Below are 20579 nucleotides of genomic sequence, written 5' to 3' on the forward strand. Positions count from 1 at the left end.
AGGATGTCAGGGGATGTCTTGGGCCCCATCTCCCACTCTGGGAAGTAGAGATCAAAGGTAGGAACAGCTTCGGCCTCAGGAGGAAGGGGAGAGGTCTGGAGAGGGGCAGCGGACCTGAGCCCACCCGTTGCTTTTACAGTACTATCTTACTAATCTGTCACCCAGGTGGCTACTCTTTGGGTTGACAGGTGGTAACAAAAAACAGGCAGAAGTCTTGGAGGGTGAGTCCAGCTCAGACACACTGGGACCAGAAAATCCCCCAGTTAAAAGAAAATAACTTAACAACCCTGACCTAGAAGCAGACGGAGGCTCATTTGCAAAGAAAATGGGATTTGCCAGCTGTTTCTTGCCTCCTGAGGGCTCTGTTCCCAGCAGCTGCAGGGGAGTGGCCCTGGGCCAAGCTCTTCCACTGCAGGGGACATAGGGGGCCCCCCAGGCCTCCCTTCCCAGCAAAAGCCCCTGTGGGAAGCCCCCCCAATCTCTCGGTAACATGCACTCTCCCTTCTTTTCCAGCTTGGGGAGTCCTCGGGATGGAAAGGCCTTCCGGATCTTTGCTGTCAGGCAGTGAATTCGCAGCACCAGGGGAGAAAGGGTGTCTTCAAGAGGGCTTCTGGGTTTTGCTTTTTATTTTGTCACTGGGGGGAAGGGATACATGGCAAGTCAGGAAACTTCCTTTGAGTGACATTCGGCATCCATCCCTTTGTGGCCTTTGGGTGAGAGTGATGTCTCATCCCCCCACCATGGACAAACAGCATCTTCAGGACCTTGGCTGGACAGCTGATGTCCAGTCCTTCTGAGGCCTGGGTCTCAGTCTGGGTGCCCACTCTCCTTTAGGGATCTGACCAATCTCTTGAAGGGGACAGTCGCCCAAGATGACTATTGCCATGTGCTCCTTTGTAGGTGGTGGGAGAGGGTTCCAATGCCCTCCCCAGGTGTTAAGGTGCATGGGAAGAGGTATGTTGAAAAGTTCAGGGGGAGTTTCAGGATCAGAGTATAGGGGAGTTATTTAAAAATTTTAAAAAACACAGTCCGTCCCTACCAATGGAGAAAAATGGGGTTAATGTTTGCTGGTCAGACAAATGGGCTGGGCGAGGGTGTAGAAGACTCCAGCTCTGCCCTGACACATGTCCTTGCTGGGTGTCCTGCTGTGGGTCCCATTTTGGTGGCCACGTGCAGGCTGGTCATATATACAGCAGTGCTGGTTTATTTAGAGTTCAGTGGTAACTCCAGAGATTTATCTTGTCTTTGTCATTCCCTTTGTCTGAGTGGCCCGTCTATTTTCTGCAGTGACCTTTGGTCCCATTGAGGACCAATGAATCAGGATCCTTCCTTTACCCCCTACCCATTGTGGCTCCCACCCTCCAGAATGATTTGTGTGTCTTAGTTCACACCCAGGACTTTGCTTTGCAAGTGGTCCTATTTGAAGCCCACTTTTTCTTAACTCCTGATCTCTTAAGGCTCCATCAAGGTGTCAGAGAACAGCCAAAGAAGGGCAGCTTTGCTGCTGCTTTAAAAAAATGACAATTAAATGTGCAAATTCCCCAATTGTCGGCTGACCTATTTTTTAGTAGTGGAAGGAATGGATTCCTTGGTACATTCCTTACCGAGGTTAGCAGCTCAGTTTGTGGTTATGAAACCGTCCTGCAGCTTACTAACAGTGAGAGATGGTAATACACGGGGAGGATTTCTTTTCCTGTTTTTGTGGAACAACTCTTGCCAGACGTTCCTCCAGCTCTGGGGAGTGCAGTGCGTTCTGGCTGCCATCACTTTATAAAAGTCCTTCATAAGCCCAGATGCAGAGAGCCCACAGTGAAATGAAATACCCTTTTGTAAATAGCGTTTCTTTGCCGAAGGTGAAAATACCACCCTCCAGCACCACACTAGCCAATATATCACTTTTGAGAATGCTGGTTTCAAGTTTGAATTCATTCTCCATCAAAATATTTCTTAGGCAAAAGAAGCAGCAGAAAGAAAAAATTATGATTCTGTTGGCTGGAAAAGGAACCCTACCTGGATACCTAAGAGGTGCCTTCTTTCTCGGTTTGCCTCCTTAATTAATGCAGAATCTGAAGCCAAATAGCTTTAAAAAAATAAATAAAAGAAAAAACCCTTTAGGGAGTAAGAAGCAGCTAAACTCTTAGCTTGGCTGAGCTAAAATTAGCAGGAAGATCTCTTTGCTGCGCACTGCTGGTCGGAACTCACTGATACTGACTATTCCACCTCAAGTGTCAGAGGGGGAGGATTCAGCCTATCAGATCGTGTGTCTAGTTGCCACCAAACATCTGGGAAACTTCCCGGTGCTAGGCGTTGTGACGTAGGATTTTGTGACCGTGGATGTCAAGACTGCAAGGTACATCACATCTCCTCAGGGGGTTTAGACTTCCAGTGGACTTGCTTCTGAAGCATCTCACCAAAGAGAAAACCAAAGCTTTCAGCGTGAGTCAATCCCGTCATTTAAAAATAAAGTTCCCAGATTCCCTGATGCCTCCTTGACTGGGCCCTCCCAACAGGATAGAAAGGCCCAGAGCAGGGTCTGCCTGTCTGTTTCGCCCAGTAAACATTCTGAAACTGGAACCATTTTTCTTTAGAAAATGAACATAAGACCACACATTTTAAGGAATACAAACAAGGGATACCAAACACCCCTTGTAATCAGGGACCACCTCTAATGTCACATGCTGAAGGGGCCCGCACGGTGGGCGCCTCACCAGGTTTGAAGAGATGATCCCTCAAGCCTCACTGGACCTCCTGCCCCCCAAATGCAAAGTTTTGGCTTCCTTGGGAGCTTTGCCTCGCGTGTTCCCAAGTGTGTGCTGACTTTTCATGTTGTCTGTAGGCTCACCCAGCCCGCAGTTTATGTGTGTGCTTTTTTCTATGAAAAATGATGTATTTGCTCCTTCCTGTGTACAGACATTTACCGTAAATGTTTTGTGTGCTTTGTGTGAATAGGGGCCACGTTGCTGCAATCATTTCAATAAAACTGGTTTGATTTCTAAAATGTGTCGGTGACGTCTTTTATGGACAATTCTGAACGATGTGTGAAATAAAACACTTAAAACTGTCTCGCAGGCTCTTAGTTATCCTGGGTGTGGCGTTTCTGCTGGGGCATCACGTAGGCATTGAGGTATGACTTCATTGCAACCTGGAGCTCGTAGAGAGCCCCCCACCCTGTCAGCGGGAAGAGGTGTCAGTGTGTACAAATCCCGTGTGTGTGGTGAGCTCGCCAAGATGCATGTTCCCATCAGAAAGTCTGGGGTGGGCCCCAAACTCCGCACATCTCACAAAGTCCTCCACCAACCCCAGGTTGGTGATGGGCTCAAGTTCATTCTGTCCAGGTCTTAGTCGTCTCCATAATCAAACACCACAGTCCAGGTGTGGCTTAAACAAGGAAGTTTATTTCTCTCAGTTCTGGAGGCTGGGAGTTCAAGATCAAGGTCCAGCAACATTAGTTCCCCTGAGGTCTCTCTCCTTATGTTTGCAGGTGGCCATCTTCTTGCCACCCTCGGGACGCCTTTAACTTTCATTCCCTTCTTAATGGCCCTCCATTCAAACAAGGGCTCACTTTGTGTGATCACAGTAAGGAAGCAATCAAAATATGATTGCACATATTGCACGGTTCATCACCATTAGAAGAGAATATTTTTCCAAGGTTCATGATGACTGAAGGTTGGGGGGCGGATAATGAGAACAGACCCAGCACAGAGTATGCTCGGCAGACAAGGTGCGTGAGCCTTGGAGTGCATGAGTCCCAGAATGGGTCAGGGGTGGCCAGCACAGTCAGGAGGGTGCAGGCCTCTGGGGAAAGGAAATTAGCAGTCGAGGTTCAGCTCTGCACAAGTGATTCTCGGAGAGATGGTGTCCAACAGGGGAGGGGGACAGATGTGGGGGTCATCTTGGAAAGGCCTCATTTAGACTCTATCCTTGAACTCATCACAGTAGTGTTGTAAGCTCTGTAAGGAACAGCAGGTAAAACCCCTGGTCACTAGAGAACAGGGACAGCCTTGGGGGTGAGGCTCCCAAGAGGCTACTTGGAAGTCCCTGAACACCTCTACCTCCAGCCATGGGACTTTAGGCAAGGCACTCTGCCTCTCTGAGCCTCAGACTTCTCATGTAGAAAACAGGAATTTATCACGGCCACTTCATGGCAGTGGAAGTGCGAAAGTGCTCAAAGAGGGTGCTCAGATAAGGGAGACTGTTTATACTACTTGGGAAGCTTTGGGTGCTAGAAGTTCAAAGTGCTGTCCATCATGGCCCAGAGCCCCCCGGGCTGGGAAGCTTTGAGCTATAGGTAACAGAAAGGTGACTGCTGCTCTCCTCAGCTCTAACACAGTGTTTTATTCTTTCTTTCTTTTTTTTTTTTGAGACATTGTCTTTGTCACGTGGCATCATAGCTCACAGCAATACCTCAAACTCTTGGGCTCAAAGCCATTCTCTTGCCTCAGCCTCCCTGGTAGTTGGGATGACAAGTGCCCGCCACAGTGCCCAGCTTTTTTTAGACATGTGGTCCCACTCTAGCTCAGGTTGGTCTGGAACTCCTGAGCCAGGCAATCCAACCCGCCTCGGCGTCCCAGAGTGCTGAGTTTACAGGCGTGCGCCACTAGGCCCAGCCTCTAACACAGTGTTGCTGAATGTGGCCCCACGCCAGCAGCCTCAGCTGGGGCCTTGTTAGAAAGTCAGATTCCCAGGCTCTACCCTGGCTGCCCTCCGGATCAGCGCCCCAGGGCCTGGGACCCAGCATCCTGTGTGTGACGAGCCCTCTGGGTGAGTCTGGGGCACACTCCAGTTTGAGAACCATCACTCTGAAGACCTTCAAATATCTCCCCTGAGAAACAGTCAGGAGAAAGGGTCTCCAGGGGCAGCAGCCCAGTGATACCAGAATATCTGGGAAGCACGGCTATAGGCCTCTCATCCTGTGTGCCCCTGTCCCAGGACAGCCACCACCCTGAAGGCTGTCCCCACCAAACTGAGTCTGAGACGGGAAGAAAGGAAGGAAGTGGAAGGGATCTTCTTCCCACAGTGTTCTGTCTTTATCAGGAAAGAAAGTCTTCCCCAGCATCATTTGGTAGGCCTGCTGTTATGTCCCTGTCATCCTCCATGGGCCATGTGCCCATTCCTAGATCTGTCACAAGCAGTGGTCAAAAGAACAGGAATGTTTGGCTGAGAGAGACACCATGGGAGCTGACTCTATAAATGTAAAGGTATGGCTCACAAGAGGCAGCATGATGTACCTGCCAAGAGTTGGGACTCAGACATAAATGTGTCAAATCCCAGCTCTGCCATTTACCAGCTGTGTGACACTTGGCAAATGACTGAACCTCTCTGTGCATCATCTGTCTGCAAAGGGGAATGCTCAGGACAGCCGCCATATGTGACTGCTCTTCTCGTCTTGTAATAAAAACTAATTCTAATAGGTGATGTCACGGGGAGACAGATTTCTACTGCATAGAATAAAGAATTTTCCAATGGGCAGAAGTGCCCGCAGAAGAGGTGCTCTAGGTGGGGAGAGAATGAGTTTCTGGGCCCTAGAGGAATATGAGCAGAGGTGGACTTTAAGGCCCCTTCCCTGATTCTGACTCCTGGCACACACCCTCCTCTGCCCCTGGGGTCCCAGGAAAGGGGTGACCCGGAGCTGTGGAATCCTGGATCCTACAACCGTGGCTACTTTGTTCTATAAAAGAAAAAATCAACCTCTGCAGTGTGTAGGTGGTCCTGAAACTGTTAGGTTTTCCTGGGTTGGGCTGTTTGTACTGTGTAGCCACCTTCCTCCAAGTTTTTCATGCCAAACCAAAACCTGCCGTAGACTGCCACAGGGGCTTAAAAAATCTTTTAGACCCTTAAAAAGAAAATAAATTTGGTGCCGAAGGCACGGGTTTTGAAAACCTCCAACATTCCTTTTACCCTTTCATCTTGACCAAGTCAACTGGCAGCGGCCTTCATCCAAGAATCGGGGAGACAGGCCCTTAAGCCAATTCCCTTGGTCGGCCCCTGGCCTGGCTCTGAGATGGGCAAAGTCTTCCCTGCGGGCCCTGGTTGCCACCATGCTGGACGGGAATGGGCGGCCAGCTGACCTGCTTTCACCTTCTGACACCAGCAGTGGCCGTGCTCTGAAGAATGTTCCCTCTCCATCCACTGTCACCATCCTGGGCCCAGTGCCTCTGTGACCTCACACAGGAAGACAGCAAAGGAATTCACCTGCTCCAGGTGCCTACAGGTGCCAGGTACTAGGTGGGTGTCAACCATCTGCCATTTCCTTGAATAAGTGCACATCTCTGCCAATGACTTGCAGGTTCTGTGATGCCAATTCAATTATGTTTGTCAAAGTCTCACTTAGGAATGTGTCTGGCTGCATGTAACAGAAACCCAACCCTGGGGAAGGTGGCAGTCCAAGGGTGCCGTGCTGGGGAAGCCACCCAGGGCTGGGCCCTCCCCACTTCCTGCTCTGCCATGGCATCTGTCCTGCTATAGACAGGAGTTGCTGATACATCATTATTGTCACCAGCGTTTTCTGCCTTCTCATGATTTTTCTCCTCCAAATCTCACCCCCAGGCCTTAGCTTCAGCTTCCGTTCTTCTGGCTTCTACTGTGGGGACGAGAGGCCCCAGAAGAACAGCAGGAACCAAAGCATCGAGTTTAGCTTTTGAGTTCCTGAACAGATTTTATGTGTGTGTGTGTTTTAATTTTTTACTTTGCAATAACTTCAGACTTGGAGAAAAGCTGTAAGAAAGAGTATGAAGCATGCCCGTATTCCCTTCATCCCGATACCTCCAATATGAACATTTTAGGAGATTTACTTTATCATTTTTTGGTCTCTATTTCTTTTTTTCCCCCTAATTATTTAAGGGGGAGTTGTACACATGAGGCTTCTTTTTATCTCTAGATATTTCAGTGGCTATTTCCTAGGAACAAGGATATTCTCTTAGAATGAGACGTTCTCTTACACAGACCGGGTATAAGTCTCTAACGTTGCTGCGACCTGTTGTCTAATCTACAGACCTCCTTCAGATTCTAACAGTTATCCTTCCTTTGTGGCAAAAGACAACCTCAGGCCCTGAGCCACATCCGGTTTTCATGTCTTTTTACTCTTCTTCAATTTGGAAAAGCTCTTTGGTTTATCTTTGCCTTTTATGATGTTGAGTTTTTTGTTTAAAGATTGCTGGCCAAATGTTTTGCAGAATGTCTCTCAAATTGAGTCTTCCCAATGTTTTCTCAGTGCAAATCTCAGGTTATATATTTTTGGCAGAAATGACGAAGACACGCCGTGTCCTCTCGGGATGTCACATCAGGGCCACATGCATTTGTCCTGTTACTGAGCTGTCAGTTCTGGTCACATGGTGAAGAAACCTGCCAACTCTCTCCATTGTGAAGTTCCTAAATTTTCTTTTGTTTTCTTTTCTTTCTTTCCTTTTTTTTGAGACAGTGTTCCACTCTGTCACCCTGGGTAGAGTGCTGTGGCATCATAGCTCACAGCAACCTCAAAGTCTTAGGCTTGAGTGATCCCCTTGCCTCAGCTTCCCAAGTAGCTGGAACTACAGGTGTCCACCACCATGCCTAGCTAGTTTTTTCTATTTTTAGTAGAGACAGGGTCTTGCTCTTGCTCACGCTGGTCTCAAACTCCTGAGCTCAGGCGATCCATCAGCTTTGGAGTGCTGGGATTATAGGCGTGAGTCACCACGCCTGGCCTGAAGTTCCTAAATTTTAAAATAAATACAGTAGAACCTCTATAGCCAACCACTGCCCTACACCAGCTTAAGTTGACCTAATTTTCATAGATTGGACATGCACCACATGTATATATCAGTACAGTGGGCCTAGGTCCTTATGGTGACCACTTCTGTATGTTGTTACAATCCCTCGGGTGGTAATTTACAGAGGCTCTGCTGTAGTTATCTTATATAGAGATACATTGAGACTATGTAAATAAGTGTTTTCCATAAAACCGTTACCAGCTGGTTTTTGCTTCTGTTGATAATTCTTGCCTGAAAGGAGTATTTTATGGTGGTCACCAGCTGGTGGATTTTCTCATTCTAAAATTGCTTCCATACTTATTAGTTGTCATTGTGCTGTAAGGAAACGGTTTCCCTTCTCCCTCGTTTATTTATTTATTCGCGTACGTGCACACCTGCGTGTACCGATATATGTGTGTGTCCCAGCACTGATATGGTATACACACCGTCATACACACACGCGGCGTGACCTCATTCATTCTTATGTTTGCAATGGTTACAAGCCCGATTTTATCTGGATGTTCAAGTTGTCCCAGGTTCAGGAGAGGGAGCTCCATCCAGCTGGCTCCCGGGTGCTCCTCACGCAGCCCGTCATCTCGAGGACTTCCTGACTTTCTGGCACAACAAGATGTTCCCAGCTTGTCTTGCATTTCCCTTGCCCAGCCCTGGACTGGGCCCTGGATTCCCGGATCCCCACAGTGGAGAAAGGTCTCTACATAGACATATAAAACTCCCTGGCAGAGAAAATAGATTTAGGGGTGAGTTTGGTTCATCACCCTGCCAGACTCAATCGTGGAGCCTAAAACCAGATGCTGGCCACAGTCTGATGCCCCCCAATCCCGCCAGGCCGAGCCCCATCCTCTACAGGAACTTCCAGGATCTGACACTCACTTTCCTGGACTCTGCCCCTGCCTGAGGGTTGTGTGCTGTGCCCTGGTGAAGGAAGTGGGGTCCAGGGGCTTCTCTCAGGACAGCAGTGGGAGCTTCAGGGCAGGGATAAAATATTGTATGAGACTTGCACTAAAAACGTACTGCTTATCTGCAATTCAAATTAAACTGGGCCTCCTGCAGCTTATCTGGCAACCCCAGGTGTGGGTCCAACAGGAAGGTCAGGGCTCCCACCCTAGGAGGCTGCATGGAGCAACTGGCACAGCCCAGGGCTCAGCTGCTGCAGCTGGGTCCCCCAGATCGGCTCTGTGGCATGACCTGGGTATCATTTCTGGCTGTAGAAACGCCCCACCTGGTCCTTTACTTTCCCTGAGATTCTGCAGGACCCACAGTGTCCTTGTATCAAACCTCCTTTCTGCTTAAGTGAGCTCAGGGTGCAGGGAAGGACCACAGAGCCGAGCCTGGGTAGGGAAGGAAGGAGGCTCCAGGCCAGTTCCTGAAAGCCCAAGAGTAGAAGGGACTTGTTATCCCACTTCTGCCCAGAACGTGCAGAATTCCCCAACCTGCAAGCTGTGGCCCTACTGGAAGACAGGGAGCTTGGGGAGAGAAGCCCCCCAAAGAGGCATCCAGGTCCAGGAATGGAGTAAGAGGGTAGATGAAGGCCTGGGGAGAGCCAGGGACGGGGACCCAGCAGTGGCGCACATGGTGTCCTAACCTGATACCAGGTTAGACCAGCATGCTGCACTCCGCCAGACCCAGCTGGCCCGCCCTCCCTCTAGCCGTCCAGCCTCCATTCCAGACACTGTCCTAGGTCCTAGGGATACAACAAAACAAAACAAAAACCAGATACCAGCATGCCTGCTCCTGGGTGGAGCTTGCGTTTTGGTGGAGGAGGCAGGCGGTAGACAAAGGGCCATTTACACACACTGTACATCAGGAGGTGAGAAGAGCTGCAGGAAACAGGAGACCAGAAAATGGCTGGGGGTACCGCTGCAGGGGCTGCTGGTATTTTAAACAGGATGGACAGGGAAGGCCTCGCTGAGAAGGTGGCAGGGAGGGGCAACTGCTCCAGGCAGAGGAAGCAGCAAACCCCACAGTTCCACTGCCCAGAGGCACCCAGCCCCAGAACCCAGGGAGGTCGCAGCAGGAGAGAGCAGCAGAGGGAGAGGTGAGTGCTGAGGGCAGATAGGGGCCCAGCGGCAGCCCTCCTGCTGCAGGAAGGGCTTGGGCTTCAACTCCAGGGAAATGGGGAGCCCTGGAGGGTTCTGAGACAAGGAGGGATCGGCTCTGATTCTGTGCTAAGGGACATCGTCCCTAGATCTCAAGCCCAAGAGAAAGAGGGGGTAGAGTGAATTCTAACTTAACTGATTTAAACTTGAAATAATAGGGAAAACCAGGGTGCATTTCCTGAAAGGCTACATGAAGTTTTATTCTACCACGTTTTTTGGAGATAGGGAAGGGGGTGGGGCTTGAGATCCAGCTCAAGTTTCATTATAGAAAAATTAAGTTGCAGCTTTTCTTATACACCTGAGTATGTGACTTGAATACTTCACAGTGCCTCACGAGCCTTCTCTGAGTTTTTCCTCCCCACAACCCCACAAAGTAGGTGTTGCTGATTCCATTTTGCAGACAAGGAAACTGCGGCTCAGAGAGGCAAGGCTGCTTGCTGGAAGTACCTCGGCCCTGGCTCCCACCCCAGTCCTGGGTGGCTCGAGTGATGAGTCCCAGTCTTCTCCAGGGAAGCCATTTGTTCTTCAAGCTTCTTTCCAGCTTGAGTTGCCTCTAACTTGCCCTTGACTTCATTAGGACTTCTAAAATGAAAATGGAAACTACCGGAAAGCCTGCCTGCCCTTCCATCCGCCTATGCCCCGCCACCTCCCTGTCCATGCTGGCCTGGAAATGGCTCGCTCTGGGCCAAATGGGTCAGTCAAGATGAAAGCATCTGCTTTTGGGTGTGGACATGTGCTAACTCAATTTTGCCATAAAAATAAGACAGCCTGTCACACAGTGTGTGCAGGCACAAGTGTACAAGGCAGCGGGAATGTCCCAGAGATCCCAGGCCAGGGTCCCTTGAGGACTTTCTCCTCTGGCTGGCCCTGTGGTCTGCTCAGACCAGGCCAGAGGTAGCCACAATGGTCAAGAACTACCTTCCCCCGGGCTTCCAAGGCTTTGAAGTGAACCGTCCACTTCTAGAAGATGTTGGCAGAGCCTCATGACATGATCCCAAATGGAACATTGAAACCACGCTTTTTGTCACTTCAGCCACTGGTTACTGGAAGAGGTGCTTGTAAACGGTACGACGGGAACTATACCGTCCTCCCAACGCCCCCGTTCTTTCCGCCTCACTCCGGAAAGGTGGCACACCAGGGGTGGCCTCATCAGTGCTCTTTATTGATTGGAGCCTACCGAGTATTAATTATACCTAGTCTTCACAACCCAAGGGCATAAAAACCACATTGTGTCCATTTTTTGAATGAGGAAACTAAGGCTTGAGTTAGGTCATTTGGCCAAGGTAATGCAGATAAGAGGCAGAGGCGAGATCCTGACCGAGTCTTTCGGCAGACTCGGTCTGCCGTGGATGCTGTGACTATGGCTGGCGCACATGGCCCCTGCTTGCAGAGCCACTCAGGTGCATGGCAAGACCCAGAAAACCCAGGCCCCAGCTCCATGCCTGGCTTGCGGAGCCCTTCAAGTCAAGGGAAGTCAAGGTCACCTGGCTGACAGCCACCCTGGCACCCTGCTTTCCCCACCACCTTACAAAGCGTCTGTGTTTCTGCCTTCTGAGGTTGTCACCCTGCTAGCTCCTTTAGTTTGAGTCCTCAGCCCCACCCTGGACATTTTGCCATGCCCAGCAGCATCAGATATGGGTTAACAGAGCAGTTAGGAGCCCACAGGGTAGCATCTTGGTGCAGTCCCTTTTGGCTGTGTGATCTTGGGTGAGTTGACTAACCTCTCTGTGCCTCCATTTCCTTATCTGTAAAAGCGGGACAATACTAGTACCTGTCTCAGAGGTTCTGATGGTTGAAAACACTGGAAAATGGACTGTGAGTGAGATAATGGTGTCACAGCACATCACAATACGCTAAATTCGCTAAAGTCCACCGCGATAGCCTCCCATCCATGCAAAATGTTAAGTTTCTTAATCTCGATCGTTGAATGTAGCTAAGTAAGAAAAAGTCCTATTCTCGGGAAATGCACACTGAGCTACTCAGGAATCGGAGACTAACATCTGTAATTTATTCTCAAATAGTTCAAAATCCACATCCACATCAAAACATGCCTGGAGTGATAATGATAACTCAATAGGACCTGCCAGTGACAGCTGAAGCTGGGTGACCGGTGTCCTGGAATCTGATTTGAAATTATACCAAGATAACAAGTTACAAAAAACAATGTCTAAAACATGGTGATAGCACAGACTCTGTAGCACTGTTGCTGAAGCCCGGCACCCCTCTCCTGTGGCTGGTGCTACCCGCTGTGGAAACATGCCAGCCCCCTCGGCCCACCCAGGGGGTGGCTGGAGAGCCTCTCGTGCAGGTGGGCAGTCAGCCCAAAAGGCCACGGCTGCCCTAGACCCCTCCCCCTTTCCCCAGCTCCAGTAGTGACAAAAGTATGCCAGTGACCCTGGTGGCCCAACAATCAAGACAGACCCGCCCCTGCCCACAGGAAACTGTCAGAGGCAGAGCAAGAGATTACAAGTGTGAGGGGGTCCAAAGGGGTCCAACGAGGCACTAGGGGAGCCCACGGGTTCTAGGGAGGGTGGGCATCAGGTGGAAATGGTATTTATGTCCAGGCCTGAAGAAGGAGCCTATTCTCCTGCTTATCTAGAAGAAGAGGAAAAAGGGTGAAATGATTTTCAGCAAACTTGTGATTTAGGTATTATTCACCCATTTTATAGGTGGGAAAACTGAGGCTCTGAGTTATGTGATTACCTTGCCCACAGTCTCATGGCCACCATGTGGGGGTGCTGGACTTATTGATGGGACATTGCCACACACACCCCCTTTAAGAAAGAGGGACGATATCTGTGGGGGACTGGAACCCACTAGGCCCAGGGTCCCTGCCCTTAACCTGCTCTATCCAGCTTCTCTGCCTTCCATTGTCCAGTGCTGCTTGTGTGTGTCGGGGACATGCAGGTAAGGATTCAGGACATATACCAGGCCCAGTTTTGCTTGTTATTAGCCTGTGGTCTTCAGTTTCAGCTCGTCTTGTCTCTAAAATGCAGACACTGAGATACCAGCAGGGCCTGTATTGGGATGTGGGTCAGAGTGATGGCCATTTCCGGCCCGAAACACATCATTCTCTCCGTCCGTGGCCCAGATGCTAACTCCTTTTCTTCCAGACTGTGTGGGTTTGTTTTTCTTCATGTTGCTTTGCCAAGTCAAGAGTAACCAGCTCCACGACCTGCCACTTAGTAAGAGAAGAATTATTATTTTAACCAAAAGGACTCTGAATACAGCAGGTTTTAAATGCTGATGGCTTCTAGCTTGGAGTGACCTCAGACTCCCCATGTTTTACCCCACAGTGGCCTCTGCCTGTCTGATTCCTGCCTTGCCCCTGGGGACTCTGTGACCTCACCCCAAAGTATAGTCAGGGAAAGAGAGTCTGTCGGCACCAGTTTCTTGGGGCTGGGTGCGTGGCCTCAGGCTACCTCACCAGCTGCCTCTAAAGTGGCCCTGGGCTGCTCACTCATAGCTCAGCCTGGTCATGGGACAACCGCATCTAGTCTCCAGCTAGCAAGGAGAACACGGGTATCACTGCAGGCTGGGAGGCGGGCAGCAGAGGACATCTGGGGCTGGGGACTGCCTTTGGCAACCGTGACTACCCTCCCGCTCCACGAAGCAAGGAATGAAGATAACCTAAGGGGACTTTCAGGGGACTGCTGTTTCCAGTCTCTGTTTTTTACCGAGTTACATTTACCCAGTGTCCCTTTAGGAACCAGATCTATTACCAGTGAGGTGGCTCACGCCTGTAATCCCAGCACTCTGGGAGGTCGAGGAGGATGGATTGCTTGAGCTCACTGAGACCTGCCTGGGCCAGAGTGAGACCCCTTCTCTAAAAATAGCCCAGCGTTGGGGTGGGCACCTATAATCCCAGCTAGTTGGGAGGCTGAGGCAAGAGGATTGCTTGAGGCCAAGAGTTTGAGGTTGCTGTGAGCTGTGATGTCACAGCACTCTACCCAGGGTGAAAGAGTGAGGCTCTGTCTCAAAAAACAAATAAGAGCCGGATCTATTTCTCTGATAGCAGAATCAGTGACTGTGCCATCCTCAGCATTTAAGAGGCAGAAGCCAAAATTTTGTGAGCATGATGCTAAGTGCTCGCATACCCTAAATTCCAACAAAAGGCAAGGATTAAGAAAACAGTGATGAGTCCATGATGCTAATTATGATGCTTCCCCAATGGACAGCTTTCTCATTCATCCTGTTAGCAAGTGCGGTTTTCAAGAGCATACTGTGGGCAGAGCATGGGAGGCAGCGTGGCTCCCAGAGGTGCCCATGACCCCTACTTTCTGGGTACACGCAGGCAGGAAAGGGCAGGTCAGACATCTGGACAGCAATCATGGCAGTCTATAGCATGTGGCCCCCAAAGTGGGGTATTTTGTGTGACATCAAAGGGAGGCTTCCCGGAGGAGGAATCTGCTCTTTATCCCAGGACCAGTGGCTACTGCCTTCGATGTGGTGATCAGGGGCGCCTGGTCAGATTTGCATCTTGAAGTCTCCCTTGGGTGACGACGTGAAAAATGGCTTGGAAGGTCTAGCATGGAAGCAAGAAGATACAGGCGGCCATTGCCCAGCCCTGTGAGACATGCTGGCGGCTTAGGCTGGTGTGGTGGCCACTGGGATAGAGAGAAACTGAGAAGCCAACGGATAGAAAAACGCAGAGGCAGCAGCTCTGGCTTAGGGGCTACCCGGGCTCTGGGGAGAGGGAGAGGCAGGGTTGAGGGCCTCCTGGTTCTCTGGCTTAAAGAAACTGGACCGGGCATCGTTGGCAATCAACCCAGGTAACTTTAGGATGGGCGGGGGTAGAAAGAAAAAACAAAATGTAACCTACAATTATGATGGCATCTGTTTCCAAATATGCAGGAAAAAGACTAGAAGGAAATTGACTGTAGATGAAGAGGTTCTCTCTGGCCAGGGGCTGATCTTCCTACTTCTTGCCACTTCCCAAATCTTCGCTAATGGTCACGTATGTTATACATGTCATATTTATGGAAAAACGCACTGAGAAAATATCAGCATATTTAAGCAACTCTAGAAATATCCAGGCCTCTTACAGAGAAAGCTTTTCCATTTTTCCCATAGTAACGCTGCTGGTCCGAGCTGGGAGAGGGGCTTGCAGACCCTTGGTTTAACTGCAGCTCTTTCCTGATAATTTGCTACCCAGGCTCAGCCCTTGCCGTGAAGAGCCTCTCTGAAGGAGATTTTTATCTTGGTTGCTCCATTTATTAAGCCTGGATTTGTGCATCCTGTTCTGCCTTCTAGAAGTGCATCGTAAATTTCTTTTTAAGTTCAATGCTCTGTTTTCTCCCTTTCTTCCCACAGACACATACCAAGCAAACCACAGCTTGAGGCAGGTGACATTTCCTGTAGCTCTTGGGCCTTTGAAAAAAAATATGAGGAATTCCCTTCCCTGGCTTAAAAGACGGGGAGGGGTGTTCTGTTTTGTGTCATGTCTGGACTTGAGTAAGGAAGAACCACTTCAGATAAACTTGCACTGTAAATCCCATCATCTCTTTGCTTGGGAAGAATGAAAGGCTGAGATCCTTTAAGATGTGAGCCTGAGAGGCTGCAAATTGTGCGGTGGCACTCTTGATGTTGGGAGCCACTGGGGAGGAATGCAGTTGCATTCCAGGGGAGATAAGCCAAGCTGCTCCCCAAACGGAGGAGGGAGCAGCAAAAGCATTGTTTCTGTACTTGGCCATGGCCATGGCTTTCCCAAAGCACTGCTGAGCCCTCTGACAATTCTGAGAGAGGGTGGGTGGGAAGTGGGTGTGGGCCTCCTTCCACGGGCTCTTAGCTCTATTAAGTGCAGGCTTTGCAGTTGGATTCGTGCTCCAAGAATGCCCTCCACAGGCGTTCACGGTGAGGGAAGGACTGGACCCCAGCCGTCCAGCCATGGTCCTGAGGATGCTGTGGTGCAAGAGCCCAGAGCGGAGTCTGCAGGCAGGAGAGCTGGCTGTCCTCGTGTGGAGGACTGAGCACTTCTGCCTTGACAAAATAAACAGTAACAGGAGAGGTAGTGGTAGTGGTAATAGTCATAGTAATAATAGCAATAGTAATAGTATTAATAATTGTAGTAGTGGTGGTGACAGTAACAATGATAATGCCGCTATTAGTGGGAATAGCCCTGCAATAACACTCACAGTAGGGGCGGCGCCTGTGGCTCAAAGGAGTAGGGCGCCGGCCCCAAATGCCGGAGGTGGTGGGTTCAAAACCAGCCCCAGCCAAAAACTGCAAAAAAAAAAAAAACAGTCCCAGTAATCACAGCATCAGTGGGAGTAGCAGTGGTGGGACTGGTGATAATCGCAGTAACAGTAGTGACAGCGGTAGCAATACTAATGGGGACAACAAGGCTACCACGGGCGGTGATGACAACTACCATTTATCATTCACTGTGTCCCAGACACCCCAGAGACAAACACGATTCGTCTCCATACACCTGGAGGAAGGTGGTGCTGTTACTACCCTCAGTTTACAAACAAAGAAACTGAGACACAGGACTCTCGTGTGACTTGCCAAAAGCCCCCCAGCTGGGTCTCACCCCAGGCATCCTGGGTGCCCTTCATTCAAACCAGGGGTCCCACCCAGCTTCCTGCACAAGTCACTGGGCCCCACCCCCAGGAACTCGACCCACTCAGTGAAGGTGGGCATGGTGGGGCCAGTTTTATTTTGGACTGTAAGTGGCCAGGTGGGTCCAGGGTTGACTGTCATTGTCCCTCTCTGGCAAGTCTCACGCCCAGGCCTGTATCTGAATCCCTTGAAGGGCTCACCCCAGAGTTTCTGCTTCAGCAGAGCTGGGCTGGGGTCTGGGTCTAACATGTTCCCAGGTGACGCTGACCCTTTTGTGAGCCACTGCTCTGGACTGAGCCTTCCTCCCTAAGAAACCCTGCTTGCGCTGGGATGCTGTGCACTTAAGTCATTCAGCACTCACCACACGGTGCGCCCAGTGCCGTAGGGGACAGGGCAAAACAGACAACCCGAGAGGCCCTCAGTCCCCCCTTCTGATCACCTGTCCTCGGCAGCACAGGGCATTAGAGTTGAGCTGGGCCTTGAGGAATAGATAACATGCTTGTCGGCAGGACAGACCCGCCCACCCCTAGTGGGACTCGAAGTTTGTTCCTGGCCCCTGAGCTAATCCTTCATCCAAATTTCCCCTCTCAGCCCATTACATAAGTGTTCCTTGAGGCCCGGAAACTTCCAGATGGCCCTGCGGCCCACCCCACCAGCTGCTCCCAGGATGTCAGCCCTGGCCACTTCAGCCCTGGAATTCCCAGGGCAGCCATGCAGAGCAGCTGGGGAAACTTCAGGAAAGCCGGCACACAACTGCGAACCCGGGCCCTAAAACGGCCTCTGTGAACTCCTGGCTTCTTTCTGAGAGCAGCTGGGCCCTCAGGGCAGTGGGGGCCCCAGGGCCAGCATGGGTGGAGCTGGGTCCCGGTGACCCCAAACATCTGGGCCCATGGCAGCCAGCTGTCTATCAGCCCGGTGGAGTATGGGGAGGCCCATGACCTTCCCCCTCAGCCAGAACAGCCTGCCCCTTTCCCCTCCCTCTCTGCCTGGACACATCCCTAGACCCTTCTGGATGCCGAATCCTTCTCCCCCCATTTCTCCCACCATCTTCACCACGTCCAGGAACCACCAGGTCCCCAGAGTTCCAGGCCCATCAGAATCACCTGGGAACTTGTTTAAAATGCCCACTCAGGGGTCCCACCCAGAGAGTCTAATCCCATAGGTCCGAGACTGGGCCCAGGGATCTTTATTTTTGACAAAGTTCCAGGCAATTTTGATGCAGGAGTCTCTCAGACCCTGCTTTGGGAAACACTGACACCCCTGGTATACAGTCACTGATCAGACATATGATCTTTACACAAGGGAGAACGTCATATATCTGTAGATGTGCTTATCTATACCCATCCGCTATGTACCTGCGGATGGACAGAGGCGAGACTGATCGTGTGATATATATTATATTGGCTTCTGGGGGTTGCCATAACAAATTATTACAAACCAAGGGGCTAAAAACAACAGAAAGTTATTCTCACCATTCTGGAAGCCAGAGGTCTGAAATCAGGGCGTGGGCAGGGCCGTGCTCCCTCTGGAGGCTCCAGGGGAGGGTCCTTCCTGCCTCTAGTGGCTTCTGGGGGCTCCAGGCATTCCTTGGCTTGTGGCTGCATCCCTGGGGTCTCTGCTTCCGTCTTCACATGACCATCTCCTCTGTTTCTTATAAGAACACCTGTCACTGAATTTGGGGCCGACCCAAATCCAGGATGATCCTTAACATAATCACATCTTCAAAGACTTCTTTTTTTTTTTTTAGGAGATTATTTATTTATTTAATTCTGATTAATATGAGAGCACTAACGATTAGATTATAATGTTCGCAATTTGTTAGGTAAAGTCCCTGTTGTAGTTGTGTCCCACATTGTGACCCTCACCTTGTGCCCATTAGGTGGGAGCACAGCAATATCCTTCCTCCTTCCCTTTCCTTCCTCCCCCTCCCCCCAACTTGAATTGAAGTGAGTTTTTCTCTTATGTGGACATATATTAGCTCATCTACTGGCTTCATATTACTATTGAGTACATGGGATACTTGCTTTTCCATTCTTGTGATACTTTACTGTGCTGTAACTCCACCCAGATAAATGCAAAAGATGCACGCTCTCCATCTTTTTCATGGCTGAATAGTATTCCACGGTATATGTACACCACAGCTTATCAATCCATTCCTGGTCTTATGGGCTTTTAGGTTGTTTCCACATCTTGCAATTATAAATTGAGCTGCGATAAACAATCTAGGGCAAATGTCCTAATGACCTTATGATAAAATGATTTTTTTTCTTCTGGGTAGATGCCTAGTAATGGGATTGTGGGAGTCAATGGAAGGTCTATTTTGAGTTCTTTGAGGACTCTCCATATTTCTTTCCAAAGAGGCTGAATTAGTTGGCAGTCCCAACACTGTAAAAATGTTCCCTTCTCTCCACATAAAATCTCTTTTTCTAAATGAGGTTTCATTCATGGTTTCCTCAGGTTAGTATGTAGACCAATCTTTTTGTAGGCCGCCATTCAATGCAGTACATATTATATGATATAGATGGCCACTAATAAAGAATATATATATTCTGGCTCGGTGCCTGTGGCTCAAGTGGCTAAGGCGCCAGCCACATACACCTGAGCTGGCGGATTTGAATCCAGCCTGGGCTGCCAAACAACAATGACAGCTGCAACCAAGAAAAAGAGCCAGGCGTTGTGGCGGGTGCCTGTAGTCCCAGCTACTTGGGAGGCAGAGGCAGGAGAATCACTTGAGCCCAGGAGTGGGAGGTTGCCATGAGCTGTGAGCTGTGATGCCACGGCACTCTACCCAGGGTGCCAGCTTGAGGCTCTGTCTCAAAATAAATAAATAAATAAGAATATATATATTCTTCTTGAAAATTGGCCTCTAAGCAAGAAGGGCAGGAAAGGCTCTTGAGTTCAAGTCCACCCCATAGACAGAGCCTCAGGCTGGGTCTGGGCAGCCTCTCTCTTCTAGATGGGCAGGATTCACACACACATAGCCAAGGAAAGCAGTTAATTCAGTGGTGGGGCATCTTTTTTTTTTTTTTACTTTTTTATTTTTGTTTGTTTGTTTGGGATTCACTGAGGATACAAAGAATTAGGTTACACTGATTGCCTTTGTTAGATAAAGTCCCTCTTATAATTGTGTCCTGCTCCAAGAGGTGTGCCACACACTGTGACCCCCATCCCCTCCCCCAGTCCTTCAATCCCCTACCGCCCCTTTGTATTAGCTCATCTACCACCTTCATATTAGAATTGAGTACATAAACTCTTGCTTCTCCAGTCCTGTGATGCTTTACTAAGAAGAATGTGTTCCACGGCAATCCAGGTTAATGCAAAAGATGTAAAATCTCCATCTTTCAGGTGTACATATACCACGGCTTGTTAATCCATTCCTGGGTTGGTGGGCATCTAAGCTGTTTCCATAATTTGGTGATTGTGATTGAGCTGTGATAAACAGTCTAGTGCAAATGTCTTTATGATAAAAAGATTTGTTTTCTTCTGGGTAGATGCCTAGTAGTGGGATTGTAGGATCAAATGGGAGGTCTAATTTGAGTTCTTTGAGGATTCTCCATACTTCCTGCCGAAAAGGTTGTATTAGTTTGCAGTCAGTGGTGGGATTTTTTCTTACAGATCACAAACTTTCTGTTGGTGTCTGCCCGCGAGCATCACGCGGGCCCCTCCCCTTCCTGACTCCTCTCCTTCCCAGATCCTTCCCTGGTTCCCGCTGATGGGTAAGCCTGAGTCTCTTCCTCCTAATTAGACTCTCCCAGGACACTCATCTCATCTCTCAGCCTAAGCGTGTTTGGCGTGTGCAGGAGCCACAACCGATTGTTAGCTCTTGCCTCTCTGAGTTCCAGGCTGTGGAGCCAACAGGCCACTGGCATCTCCAGGCCTTGAGTGAGCATATGGGAAGGTCAAAACTCTCTCAGCCTGTCTGAGTTCCCATTGCCTAGTCCATCAGATTAGGATGATAATAACTGTGACCTTGCAGAGCTGCTGTAAACACGCAGGAAGACACAGCAATGATGCCCGGCACATGGTACGTGCTTGAGGTCTGAGGTTGGTGTCCTACAAGGCACAACACAAACTGCACAGCCCTCTCCCCAAGGCAGGGGCAGCCAGGATCAGGAAGCAGGCCCTAGGCCAGGTCCTCCCAGGGTTGGGGATCAGAGTAGGCAGTTGCTCTCCATAG

The 20579-nt window shown here is 49.9% G+C and overlaps 1 protein-coding gene across 2 annotated transcripts in view; it reads left to right on the plus strand.

The window, feature by feature from the left end:
• The window catches only part of CRISPLD2 (cysteine rich secretory protein LCCL domain containing 2), a 64736-nt gene extending 61683 nt beyond the window's left edge, over positions 1-3053 (plus strand). For both annotated transcript variants that reach the window (XM_053553644.1, XM_053553652.1), the window contains exon 15: positions 514-3053. In XM_053553644.1, coding sequence (XP_053409619.1) covers positions 514-568 — 55 coding nt within the window. In that variant the 3' untranslated portion in view covers positions 569-3053. The remainder of the gene's footprint in view (positions 1-513) is intronic.
• The last annotated feature ends 17526 nt before the right edge of the window (positions 3054-20579 follow it).

This window comes from Nycticebus coucang, chromosome 2 (genome assembly GCF_027406575.1).
Source record: "Nycticebus coucang isolate mNycCou1 chromosome 2, mNycCou1.pri, whole genome shotgun sequence".
NCBI lineage: Eukaryota > Metazoa > Chordata > Mammalia > Primates > Lorisidae > Nycticebus > Nycticebus coucang.